This window comes from Belonocnema kinseyi, chromosome 6, assembly GCF_010883055.1.
Source record: "Belonocnema kinseyi isolate 2016_QV_RU_SX_M_011 chromosome 6, B_treatae_v1, whole genome shotgun sequence".
NCBI lineage: Eukaryota > Metazoa > Arthropoda > Insecta > Hymenoptera > Cynipidae > Belonocnema > Belonocnema kinseyi.
Genome location: NC_046662.1, coordinates 94,932,621 through 94,947,454, shown reverse-complemented (window position 1 = coordinate 94,947,454; position 14,834 = coordinate 94,932,621). Strand labels below are relative to the sequence as shown.

At 34.5% G+C, this 14,834-nt stretch overlaps 1 protein-coding gene across 1 annotated transcript in view; it reads left to right on the top strand.

The window, feature by feature from the left end:
• LOC117174512 (cadherin EGF LAG seven-pass G-type receptor 2-like) overlaps positions 1-11,585 on the top strand; it is a 34,663-nt gene extending 23,078 nt beyond the window's left edge. Inside the window, exon 16 of the mRNA XM_033363696.1 lies at positions 9,698-11,585. Within this exon, the coding sequence (XP_033219587.1) occupies positions 9,698-10,428 (731 nt within the window). The 3' untranslated portion in view covers positions 10,429-11,585. The remainder of the gene's footprint in view (positions 1-9,697) is intronic.
• Positions 11,586-14,834: the final 3,249 nt, after the last annotated feature.

Below are 14,834 nucleotides of genomic sequence, written 5' to 3'. Positions count from 1 at the left end.
GAAGGAGACTATGTAGAAAAATAATCAATAGTACTTTTGTATTGTTTTATAAATAAATAAATATTAAAAAAGAATTCCGGTTAATATTTGATTCACCCTCGTTGAAATCACCGGTTTTACTTGACTAAAATCATAATTAAGTCAGAATACAATCCAAAATTAAATTCCACTTCATTCCACTTCTTGGATAAACAGACGGGTCGCTTAGGAAATCAGTACAAAAGTTGTGTACAAAAGTTGTGTACAAAAGTTGTGAGATGTGAAGTCGTTGAACTTCAAGTGACCTCTACTCCCTCATCTCCGCTGATTTTCTCGGTGTCGTGCTACCCATGTTGGTGTATTTTGTGATTCAATAAGGCCAAAAAATTTAACCCTTACTTTCATTTCTGATCCAAGTTGAAACCTCTTTGTAGCTACAATGTCCCCTAGCTGACATTTCTTTGGATTCTTTTTCTTCTTTTATTGTAGCCTTTCCTACTTTCTTCTAGGGTCTTGGCAATCCGTTTCTTGGCTTGTCTACGTTGACATCTCGGGTTTCTTTAAAGGCGAGCCTCCCCTCTTCCTCGATGATCCCTTGGAGCTGAACATACTCTGGAATTCTCATCTTTCTTCCCAGTAATATTTCAAAAAGGATTCTGTCAATTGATGTTGGATATGCACTGTTCACCGTCCTCTCTACTATCTCAATGTGTTTAAACCATGAAAACAAAGTAACAAAAATTATTGTTCGACTCTAGAAGACAATTTTTGTAGGTGTTAAAGGTCCCAAAGATTCAGAAGCCCACTGTTCCCATCTTAAGGTGAATCATTTTTTTTTAATAACGAATTAATTACGAAATGTCAGAGCCATCTTTTGGAGTAGATGTTATTAAGTTAATTCAGAGTTAAAATCAGACATAAGTTAATATCATGTAGTTATTAGTATTGTTAATTGAAAATATAAGGAGCTTTCCAATTTAAAATTGTATATATAAAAATTTTATATCAAAGATGCAGTAATAATAGAGACTTATGTGTTAATAAATTGATAGTAGATTATAGAAAAATGTAGAACTGCTGTAAGAATGTTATAAAAATAGTCGTTTGACAACTAATAAAAATTGTCTGATACAGTTGAATAATTTTCATTGCATTTTTATAGTGTTTATGCCATTTAAACGACTCCTCCATTAACAGATTCATGAACACTGCCTTGACATGGCTGTTAACCCTTGCCATTTGCCCGCTCCCTCTTAGTACTTCTGTTATGGCAAGATGTTCAATGTGTTCTTCACGACAATGCTTCTAAAAATTGTTGTCCGTGAATGCCTGTATTTAAAGGTTATAATTCTTCGGCGATTGCCAAAGGTCTGTTGAAAATTCTGCAACTTGTGGCTTCATCTATAATCACCACCAAGCATTGCTAACTCTTCCTCGTTGATGGCAATGATCCTACGTGATCTGTATGAAGAGTATCATCCATCGGTACCTCTCCTTTGGGAATAGAATTCATAAATTCCTCAGTTTTACCCTGCTTTCTGGAGCCGAGAATACATTAAAACAATTTTGAATGTATGTTTCGACCTTCTACCGGTAGGCTGATAGATCGTTACGGTCTTTCGCACCACGCCCTTCAATACTGGGCTATGTTTGAAGCAACGTTATCGTCGTCGTGAGTCGTCAGCATTAAATGGTCCACGTGCAAACAGACAATTTGGTTTATTTTTGTTTTATCAATTTTTCTGTATAAAACCAATGAAAAATATCAAAGTTCCGTCCACTAAATATAAACTATATATAACTTTCATACCTGGGTAGCCTTCATCCGGCCTCATCTGAGTTCCTTCCTTTTTGGCTTCCACTACCACCTAGTCGAGTAATTCTAAACCTATAATAGTCTTTTCTGGAATAACACCCTATGACGTAACTCTTAAAATTAACAAATATAGGACATTATGGTTAGGGATTACCTTTGCGTCTCCAGGTTCGCTAAAGTCTTCTTGTCTGACACTGAGTATCCGCTGTCGGACAATTGTTGGGTGCCGAGAATATCATACGGTTTTCGAGAGTGCAGGTTGTCCAATCTAGCTACCTCTGTCCCTTTCTCGATACATGTGCTAAAGCTGGTCTAGCTTTCCTGCTTGGCCTTACATATATTCCCCTATATTCGTCCTTCATCTTCGTGAATAAGGTTCATAGTACATTCGTTTCGCCAGTAATGGTACATCTGAACCTCTCTCTGATTTCCCTACAAAGCATAATATGTTTTATTTATTTTATACAGAAAAATGTATAGAACCAATGAAAAATATAATTTTCTTGTCCAGTATATATAAAAACTATATATAACTTTTTAATCTTTGCAGTTTCCGTGCTACCCCACAAAGTATGGTGAGAGTTAGCATCGTACCCCAATAAAAGCGGGAAACCCCCTACCACATAGTATTCCACCAGTATATTCAATTCCTTTGGTGGGTTTTTTTGGCTGTCATATGGATAGTAGGCCGATCCCATGACTAGCTTTCCAATTCATTTAATATTTGTCGCTATCACCATTAGATCTCTCGACTATATTCCTAGCAACAGGACGACGTTGACTCCCTTCGCCAGTATCCAGACCTTGGGTCCATGTAACAGGGTGCAGCCCCCCTCTCCCCCACCTAATCCCCTAAAGGTATCTCGAACTAACCAAAGTTCATATATTAGTAAGGGTGTGATAAACTTTGCTGTGATGTAATTTAATTTTAGTAATGGTTAGACTGGAAGCAGTCATTGAAGTCTGCCCTGGATCGTCCTCTTTCCCGACAGGCTCCTGTTGTCTCTGACCAGCAATCTCCATGAGGATAGTCCCTTCGATATTGCGAGATTAAATGCGATCAGCTCGTCCGTCTGTTTGTTCACTATTTCGTCTACGATGGCCAAGTTCTAAACCTCAGCGATCTTCCCTTTCTAGTTCTTCCAATCAATTCACCCTTTCTTGCTACTGTTGCTCTTCGTGTTCGCACCTAGCCTCTTCATCTTGTAATATACATTCATACATAGCCTTTTCTTCCATTTCACATTCGCAGCTGGCCCTATCTAGTACTTCGTGGTGGCGCCTGGCCTTATTTTGCTCTTCGCGATCGCGTCCGACCATATCTTGTTCGCGCCTTAAAATGTCTTGCCGACTTTCACCTTTTACCGAACTTTACATAACTTCGTCCTATCATCCGAATTCACTTTCATCTGATCTATTCCTCGCTTATTCTCTTTTTGCATATTTTTCACAAAAAGTCCAATTCACCTTCATTGAACACAACATCACAAATTTGTTTATTGACTTAAGAGTTTCTAGCATCATTTTACATGCTTTAGCATAAATTTACCGGTTTTGCGTTATTTTACAAATAGCGTCACTATCTCAATCGTCCTTCGTCACCAACGTCTTTCGCACAGAAGTTGTGGGTATGATGTTCGAATTGAAAAAGCACATACTTTCACTATAACTTCCCGTTCATTCAAAAATGAAATATTATCAAGCAAAAATGATCTTTCGGCAAGTCGGTCAATGAAAGACTCCACTCCCTATCTGCATGTATCAACTCCTAGATCCAGGGGGTTCAAAACGATTTTCTTCAGGGTTGGGCTCACTGAAAATATGTTCAACAATAATAACACAGGCCGACAAAATTTGACAAAAGTCAAAAGCCAGAAAGCAGACCGAACATTTCCGAAGGATTTTGATGCGCTGAATCAGAATCTGCACTCAAAATTGCTCCTGTACGTCAGGTTTTCAAGACATCCTAACCTAAAAGTGCAAAAAATGCGTTTTTTAGCTGTTTTTGAGGTTATGTAACTGTACAAGAAAAATGTCTACCACAAAGCTAATATGAAATTTGAAAGTACTAATTTTCCCCTTTCAAACCTACTTGGACTTATTAGGATATCTTTATTTTTCACCAAAATATTGTAATTTGAAATTTTTTATTTTGGCGTTTTAACCCATTAACGCTGAGGTGTTCAGACTTATACAACGCATTCTCTATTGCTGACGGTACGATATTTTTTCTTCAAAATATTATCTCGGGGGTTTTCGAAGGTGCCCTTTCTATTGCCGGTGTCAGTTTTTTGTTATAACCCCTAGAAGATCCAATATGGCGGCCACAATTTAGGGCTTTAAAAAAGAACAAAGGATCCCGCACAAAATACCAACAAAAAAGTGTACAGTCGTTTGGAATCAAATTTTGCACATTGATAAAGCAACAAAAAATATGGAACTTGTGTCTTTTCATTTCTACGGATGCCGTTCCCTAGGGGTAGACACCAACCCTAACAAGCCACAAGCATGCTAACCCACTTGACTCTGGGAACAATAAGTTTCGTCGCATATTTTTCTTGGAATAATGAAGTTCCATGCCACAAGTGGGTTAACTCATTTACCTGCTAATCCACCTAAACCCAGAAATGACCCCTACCAAATCATAAGCAGGCGAACCCACCTAACTCTGGGAGCAACGAATTTAGTCGTTTACATTTCGTGAAATATTTGAATTCCGCACTACAAGTAGACTAACCTTGAAATGAAATTTTTCAATTTAGCGTATTCACCCATTAACGCCGAGATGGTATGCCTAAATTGTGGCCGCCGTATTGGACCTTCTAGGGGTTATAACAAAAAACTGACACCGGCAATAGAAAGGGCACCCGCGAAAACCCCTGAGATAATATTTTGAAGAAAAAATATCGTACCGTCAGCAATAGAGAATGCGTTGTATAAATCTGAATACCTCAGCTTAATCGGTTAAAACGTTAAAATGAACAATTTCAAATTACCATATTTTGGTGAAAAATAAAGATATCCTAATAAATCCAAGTAGGTTTCAAAGGGGAAGATTAGTACTTTCAAATTCCATATTAGCTTTTGTGGTAGACATTTTTCTTGTTCGGTTACATAACCTGAAAAACAGCTAAAAAAACGCGTTTTTGCACTTTTAGGTTAGGATATCTTGAAAACCTGACGTACAGGAGCAATTTTGAGTTCAGATTCGGACTTAGCGCATCAAAATTCTTCGGAAATGTTTGGTCTGCTTTCTGGCTTTAAAATTTGTCGGCCTATGTAAATCAAGATAGGTATTAGGTTAATTTTATTATTAGGTTTATTTAATTTATGGTTGGGCTCCGCCAACCCATCAAAACTCATGGAGGGGCTCACGCCTATCCAGCCCACACGGCTCCGACTCCCCTACCGGGGCCCACCCTATATGTGCTCCTTACCCACCACAACCCTGTGTATTCCACTGTGAGCATTCTAGGATTCCACATATATATTCTTAGAAATTAAAACTTTTTCATCTGCTAACAATCTTCACAATAGAAAATATAGGCCGATATAAAATTCTAAGACTCAATTCTGAGAAACTTACAATAAAGCAAATTGGCATAATAAAGCTTAACCTAAGTGTACAAACATAGAGTGAGCAACATACATAAAAAAATTAGTGAGAATAACCTGTGAGCATGTTAGAGACTGCATCAGAATTAGAGTTTTGTTTTTCTTAATGAAACAATTCTTAGTTGATGAAACAAACCACGCTACAAGTCTAAGAGTATTATAATTTTGCAGAATTGTTTCGACTTAGTATGGGTGAACAAATTGACATAACTCGGAAAGTAATAAACATTTTTTATTGTATGTAGTGCCATTTTACTACTGATATCTCAGTCTTTAATGTGAGATTAATTAATTACTTTTTTTATTTTAGATTGTGTTATATTGTTTATGAACATTTTGAATAACAGTGTTTTTAGAAGTTGCATACTTTGCTCATAGAATCATAGTGTGGAAAAAATATTAATATCTATAACAATTTGTTGTTGAAAATAGAAGAAAAATTTAATCTGACACACTTCTTGTGAATTATCACTATGCCATGAACAATTCGACAAATGCCAAATAACAAAAAAAAATGTGCAAGAATATTATTGTTTCTAAAAACATTTTTACCACTCCTCTGCCAATAAAAAGAAAGTACAGTAGACTCTATGACACTTCTCGTTTTCGGGGCTGTAGGAGAAGCGAACACGAAGTGTCAGAATACCCTTTCTCCTACGATACGCGAGAGCCACGTGACGCGCGCGCGAATTCAAACGTTCTCCAGCGCCGTACAGCTTTGTCAAGTAATTTCAATCTAATTGGATCTTGAAGAAGGTAATTGTTAATATCAGAACACAAATTTCTGAAATTTCATGATTAATTCCGATGTAAAGTTTGAAATTTTTTGAGTACTTTTCGAAAACGAGACAATATGAAAATTTCAGGATTCCAAATGAGTAATTTTATAATTTAAGCTCCCGAAAATATCGTTTTCAAATGTTCCAGCAGTGAGCCATTCACTTTTTTTACGTATTTTTGTTGGCGGCTCCATTGAAATTCTATTTTTAAAAATCTCACAATATAGGTATTTGGTAAACAGTTTGAAAGCCCCTAGAATTTTGATCTCAAAATAATATTAGTTTGACATAAAAGAACGTACAATACTTACGTATTAATAATGCGTACGGTTTTTGTGACCCTCTTCCCTTCTTACGTTGTATTTCATATCATAGGAATACAAAGTATCTCAAAGAATTACAACATTTTCACGGAATAAAAGAGATTTCCAGCGCTTTTTTGGGATTTTAAGTGACATTAAATACTTTCAAATTATTAAAAAATTTGTATAATACTTCATATAATTCCAAAGCATAACGAAAAATTTGATAATCTTTAAATAATTTAAAAATATTTCAAGAATTTTAAGGCATTCCTAGTACAATTTAAGAGACAATGTCAATTTTTTAAGGGATTTTATAATATTTTAAGTTCCTTCAAGGAGGTTAATATGATTTGAAGGGATTCTAAGATATACCAAAGGATAACGACGGATTTTTAGCGATTTAAGGAATTAAAAACGATTTTAGACGATTTTCAGAAATTTGGAAGGATTTAAAGGGTTGTTGATGATTTCACGGGATTTCAAAATATTTAACGGAATTTCGAAAAATCGTAATACATTTCAAAATATTTTAAAATATTTTAAATGATTTCCAAAGAATCAGAAATGCTTGCACAAGTTTGCACAATTTCAATACATTTTAAAAAGATTTCATAGATTAACCAAAAAATCAGCAAATGTGTATAATAGCATTATCGCGCTCGATAATGTATTTACTTCGCGCTACGCGCTCGGTCTTTGTGTATTTCCCACACTTGTGCACATACTTTTTAAAACTAAAGGTCAAGGCATCAACAACAGCAATTTGGTGATTGTAAATTCTCTTTTGGTAAAGCTCCTTTGGCTTTAACGTACACATTCTCATCACTTATCTTGTGCTTCGCACTCGAGTTTGTTCTTAAAACTGTATATCATTTCCATAAATGTATATTATTAAAATTAATAACATGCATTGTCATCAAAACATACGCAGTTTCATTGTCTCGTTTAAAAAAATTTACATTCTTAAAAAAATTTGGTAATTAAACATTTTATTGCAACTTCTACCGTTTTTTCAAAAACTGAATTTGCGCATTTCCATGTTTATTTTTACGATTTAAAAGTCACACATGCAGTCTACACAGCAGCCTGAACTTCTAAATTGTATCCCTAACGTCAGTGACCCAGACTTTGTCAATTGAATTTTCTACCGAAACTCAACCATTTGTTACGATAATCTTGTATGGCATTCAAAAGAACATTTTTCTTCTCTTGACTTTTTTTCATATCTTGCGTTATTTAGCTTAAAATTATCATTTTCGTGTGTTTTGGAATTTTGTAAATTCCATAACTATCGTAATTTTTGGTTTGGTGAAAAAAGTCATAAAAATAAATTGTTCGCCTTCTTGAATACTATGAATATCCGTACAGTTTAGGACACTAAAAGAGATACAATAATTTTTTCACAGGTTATAGCGCTCACAGCCAGACAGACATACAATTCACACATCCTCTTCTCCCTGGGAAGCCAGAACCTATTAAAGACCTCCGCACAACCACATCTCGACCTCGCTAGAACCTCCTGTCTACCTTTTTCTCCTTTCGCACACAATTATTTAGCTTTCTTCTTTGGCATAATCCATTCATAGTTCCCATTAAACCTTTATTCTCTTTTTCTCTCCTCTCTTGCTGCATTCTCTCCCCATGCTATTATTCTTAAACACAACATACACTTTCCTGCTTTCCTCGTTCATCCATCTCACTTCATCCATCTGCAGTCAATCCTTTCTAAAATACCTTTTTCTTGCAACCTCCATCTGTACCCTATTTACCTCTTCACTTTCCTACCACCCTCACAACATCACTCGAGGGGCTGGTCACTGAATTTTCATGAGACTCCCGACTTACGGAAGTTCCTGTGGCGTTCAGTATGAATCTCTGTAATCTACTACGCAGTCGCTTAGTCCCAATTAGTCTCAGTTAGTCACAAGAAGTCTTTCTCTCACCAAATCTCTGCTTTCTCCAGCCGGTTGGCGTGGCCCCTGTGACTTACCGCGCGACTAACTTTTCAAAGGAATCTCATGGGAAGTCATAAGAAATCTGGTTACTCCGAGGGAGGTCTTTAAGAAGTTTTCGTTATTCCGGTAGCAACCATTGCTAGTCTGACTTCAAAAATTCTGAGTGAGCAGCCCCTCCTCTACATTCTATGCAAGAGCACACTCATCACTAGCGAGCCGAAAAATTTCCTTTTTCTTTCAAAATCATCTGCAAACAACTTCGGAAAATCTTCCGATTAGGGTCCACCTCCAAAATCCTTCAAGCTGCGTATACCTATGTATTTTGATGCACTGATTAAGAATATGATAGTGAAAATTGCTGCAAATTTTATTTTACAAGTCAAACCCCCAAAAAACAGAGTTTTGAAGCGGGTTTTTGCATTTATTTCAATCAAGACGCCAAATTTCGCAAAATGTTCGAAATAGGAGTTGCAGGTCTTATCAAAATATACATTTTTTGTCGCATGGGGTAATTGATACACCGGGACAAATGTCAGATAAAACTCACCTCTGTGAAGATAACACTACAAATATAAATTTTTTTTTTGATAAGTAAGCTGGAAAAATGGTTCGAGATGTGACCAATCACTCTTCTGTGACCAGTCGCTAGCACGTGTTTCTTTGAGGGGTGAGCTGGAAAAATTGTTCGAAATGTGACTGATCACTTGTCTGTGACCAGTGGCTAGCACGTGCTTTTTTTAAGGGCGAGATAGAAAAGTGGATCGAGATGTGACCAATCACTCTTCAGTGACCAGTCACTAGCACGTGTTTCTTTAAAGGGCGAGCTGAAAAAGTGGTTCGAGTTGTAACCGAGTTGTAATACGCAGTATTACGCAGTTAGAAGAATTTTGGAGGTGAACCCTAATTGGAAGGTCACCCCATCCATTTCTCCATTTCTCTAAAACAGGAAGCCCAGGTACACTAAAGCTGTCACCTCTTGTACCAAGGAATATATTATATTGAAAAAATAAACAAATAGCGATCTAATGTGTATAATAGCGTAAAAAGTAATTTCAATAGCCAAAACAGGTTTCAATTAACATATTTAAAAAAAACATGGAAAAATTGGAAATTTGCTTAATAAATTCCTTGCCCTCCCCCTCCTCCTTCTAAATAAAGATTCGTACGTAATTATTGGACGCTTCCGTACTACTACTTATAATAAAACCATTTTCCCTGCCTTACATGATATCTGAGTAATTCTTTCAGTGTGTTCGAAAATAAGACCCGACGTTGAAAACGACATGGCTCCAACCCATATCCTGACGAAAGCGTACATGGAGTCTCGAGGAATAGCAGCTGGAAGTATCGACATGCGAGAGTACATGAATGAAGAAATCATCTCGTATCCAAAGTCTGCCGTCCCTGTAAAAAGCAGATTTTTACCTGAAGTTCGGGTTGATCACTCAGACAATATAAACCTAGAAACCTACAGTACAAGTCCTCGAAAATATCAGGAAACGAAATTCGACTCATCTATTTCGAGTCGAAATTCCATAACTCCTTATATTCCCGAGACTTATTCAGTCATTGAGAGTAAAAACTTCAGGGACTTTGGAAAATTCGGAGTTCCTCATGAGCTGACTTCCCAAGTTAGTTTGCCTCCTAGATGTGTAACTCCTGACTGCACTACAGTGTTGTGTAATGTCGATGTCGAATCCTGTACAGGGATGAACTCTATGCCAGACGTGACTTTGGCTGTAAATAGTGAAGTTGAACTGTTAAACAGCGTTAATAGTACAGATATTGTAAATAATAAAAAAGAACATGTTAGCGTTATTCCTGATATAGCGAACACCATGGAGCGTAAGCAGCCAGATGGCGAGGAAAAAATTGGAAAGCTTAAACTGGCAAATTCTGATGGTACCACTACTGGAATGCTAGACCGCATATCGCATGATCTAGATTACCTGCTCAATCGTAAACAAGAAGAGACGTAGTCTGTCGGATGATTCGATTCATTCGATCTTCCATTTTCTTATTGCAAAATATTTTTATCAGTAATATATCTATTCTTATGTAAACACGTTTACTCATCCATGTCATTCCAAATTTTTTAATGCCTTCATGCTATCAAGAGTACTCCTCTATTCACCTCTTCATCCACATATATTATATTAATATCATCTAATGATCTCCTTCTATGAAGTCGTAAAATCCGAATTTTATACGCTTGAAGCTGTAAACAATCTTTTCCTACAATTAGAATAAGAAAAATTAAGATATAGAATGACTTAAGACTGTTTAAAACAATTTTTATCTCTTATTTTGAATGGTGAATGTGAAAAATTTCTTAGATATGATAAATGCCTACGAATAGTGTCATCAAACAAATTTGTTGTTGCCTGCCAAATAATTTAAGTGGGAAATTATAATCTAATTTTGTTGATAAATAATGTGTAATAATTAATTAAAAAGTGACAAAACATCGACAGAGAATTTCGATTTTTTAACTAAAACTTGTCCACATAGCCCAAAAACATGTAATGTGACGTCATATGGTTTTAAAGCCGAAGAAAATATGTGTTAGTTTGATAAAAAGAATAATAGTAATTAATTATCAACTTCTTTAGGCTAAATAGATTTATTTGATAGAATATCAGTGCGTCTGAATACGTTAAAACTAGTTCGGATAAATTTACGGCAAGTAAACACAATAATGGTCAGTTTTTTCGTAAAGTGCACTTTCCACATTGCTTTTATTTTTCATACAAAACATAAAATAAATATTTCAGTAGACGTTGTATATTCTAATTTAAAATTGAGATCTTATTTCTGATTAATTTCTTAATGTACATGACCATAAATTGAAAAAAATCTCATTTTAATCCTTTTTACCCAAAATCGCAAGTTGGGTTTCTAACTTCAACCATATATGAACTTTTCCTGACTTCTTACATAATGCAACAAGTATTAAAATCGGGAATTTGCACGTTTTGCAGTGACTGTTTTTCTAACTCACTATAATGCAGAAAACCTAAATTTGACCTATGTTTGGAATTTTCACATAAATAAATGTCATTCACAGTAACAGTGATACCGTGATATCCTATTTCATTTCATTTATCCTGGCGGACCGAAGGAACCGAAAGGAGCCTCTACAAAGTACCCGTAAAGACCTCATTGAGTCCCCATTCGGTTCCTTTTTAGAAAACTCAAAAAAACAGCAAGATCAACTTTTACACTGTTGAAATTCGGATTCTACGTTAAATATTCTAATAGAAACTCACGGAGTACTTGCAATACTTTTTTTTGCAGCGTTACAAATTTAAAAAAATGTCATTAACTTGTGCTGAAGGTGACTTCAAGCTCATCCATAATAGCTCGAGTAGTATGTTGCGCGCGAAGTTTAAAAATAAAGTTCTGTCTCACTTGCTTCGCAGCGTTGTGGTCTGAGGTTTGCGCTACGTGGCGCTAGCATCCAAACAACATTCTTAATGTACCGATGGAACGCTTATTAACAGCTACTAAAAGAAGAAGCACTTGAAGGCGCCTTCCGCCTATGTAAATGACAGGTATTTTATTTTTTAAAGTTTTTAACGCTGCAAGAAAAAGTATAGCGTTTACTCCGTGAGTTTCCAATAGAAAATTTAACGTAGAATCCGAATTTCAACAGTTTAAAAGTTAATCTTGCTGTTTTTTTTTTTAGTTTTTTAAAAAGGAACCGAATGGGGACCCAATAGGTTCTTTAAGGGTACTTTGTGGATGCTCCTTTCGGCTCCTTCGGTCCGCCAGGGTATCTCTCAGATTATTCTGGGGATAACCATTGGATATTCCTAGGATATCCTATTTCTGTGAGGGGTATTATTCTCTCATGAAAATAAAAATTGTATTATAATTTAACCACAAAACATAACCTCAAAATTGCCGGACAGTTTTATAACCTTAATCGTTTCTTACTTTTGAAGATACATACAAATCTTTTTCGCGGATTTTGAAAACAGAAATTTTTACATTTAGATACAGAACACCAGTCTTATCATTAATTTATTTCCATCAAAAGAATTAAGAAATATTAAAAGCATGTGACGTCATATCTAAGCGGGGGCATGGTGCGACAAAAATACAAGTTTGTAAAGTGTATTCATATTTCTTTTTCAAATAACAATTTAAAAAAAAAACTCTTTTCATGATCATATTTTTATTGATTATAGAGTGAATCGTTTTATGCTCAAAAGAAAAAAATTGGTGGATGACCTTATTTACGTTTTTTTATTATTATTAAATGTGTTGAAGAGCGTGGCTCAAAAGTCAATTTTTATTCTCTTGTCATTCCATACCTGAAAAATTTTTAATTCTCTAAAGCAAAATATTTAGTAACATAAAAAGTTACACATTTAATTAAAACATAGAGAATGTACTTGAAACATTTTGTTCAATTAAAAAATTCTCTTGCGAAAACGTTTGAATCAATACGAGTCAATAAAAAATTTTAATTTCAACTTTCATAAATTACACTATACTCCCTGAGCTACGAATTGTGATTAGTCTCTTAAATAATATTGATGTTTGAGAAACTGTCAATTTTTAAATTAAATTAATGTTTTTATTAAAAACTTGCCCCAATCCTATACATAACAATGGAGTTTTCACGTTTATTCGTCAAATGATATTTAAACGATTGTAAATTGTTTCAAAAATTACCTTGATAAATAAATTGATTTTAACATGGATTTAAAAACTTTGAACATCTAGAAAATATAATTGTTCAATTATTAATTTTAACATGACAAAAACTCGTTGTCCTAAAGTTATGGTACGCCATGTCCACTTTTTAAAAATGTTGAACCATTATTATGTTTAGGCTCAGGAAGGATTAAACTTTGTTCATAAATAAATTTTTTCCTGAAATTTATTTCCTCAGCTGTTAAAATAATTAAAATAGTTAATATAATTATAAAATAGAATTGCATTACGAAATTTCCTTTTTTGAATTTTTACAAGTGAAAAAATGATAAATTCGTTACGCATATTTAATATGGATGATCTATCCTCAATTTGAGACATAACAATTTTCAAGAATATATTTAACCTTAAAAGTAAGAATGGGAATATTACTCGAAAGTCAATAATTTGGGAATAACTCATTTGATTCTTATTTAATAATTCAATCGATCATTCTATTTAACTTTTTACTCAAGATTTTTAATATAAATAGTTCGTTTATAAATATTTTGTGGACGTGGCGTACTATAACTCTGAGAAAAAAAGAATTTCTTATATCTCCTATGTTGCCATGTTCAGAACCAATTTTCGATGTCAGCTAAAATGCATTCATAATAATATTAAATTTTGTGTGAATATGTGCTGCCTAGGAAACAAAAATACATTCACTTGCTTTGAATGAGTTTCGGAGTCATTAGAATAGCGTATTTGTCACTGGCATTCCAGATTAATGCCTAGTGGTTTCTAAGAGACTTTACTCATTATTTTTTTACAGACATATAAGCCGCAAAAGCCTTTAGATCCTCTAGAACTATGATAGTAAAAGGAATATAGTAGCCTTGCATATCATTTCTCTCAAACTCTCAATAATTTATCAATGAATAAAATCAAGTAAAATGTGGCATTCTAACATCAAAAAAGTAGGTCTGATTCAAAAAGAGGTAAAGCGATTCAATATGACTGCTTAAAATGCACATTGTAGAACTTTGCAGAGAGTTAAAGCCATTCGAGAAACTGACCGATTTACATAGCCGCAGATGTATTTAGTTTTAAAAATCTCAATCTGCAAATGACAGATACGCAATTCACGGAGTAGCCTTTTCAATGTTTTTTTCCTAGGTTGATCACGCAATTTTTTTACCGATAAAATTATTTTGATATTTAACAACGTCTTGACAGAGTATAATATGGTTGAACTTTGAGCCTCATTTTCTCAGTTTTCCACGAAATATAATTTTTAAATCTAGTGACAGTTTATTGAGGTTCTGGGATTTTAAAAAAAGTGAAAAAATGCTGATATATCACTTTAGGCCATTATATTTCAATACTTGAAACTTTATTTTTAACTTGTATTGTTCCATAAAACATGTATATAAAAGTATTCTAAAATAATTATTACATTTAGTTAACAGAACTTTCCAATAACAAGACAGTAACAGTATTTTACCTGAGTTATGCAATTGTTTCCTAACAACAGTGTCACAGACTTTGGGTGACATTTTTTCAAATTGAGTAATCTAACTGTTTCGTAAGAGTGATATGTCGTTGTGACGGAACCATTTTTAAAATTTAGTTCTATATTGATTCAAGAACCGTGGGTAGAAGCTGTTCTGTAACAATTGTTATATGCAAGTGTTACAGAACATATGTGACACTGGAATACAAGAGAGTTTTACACTGG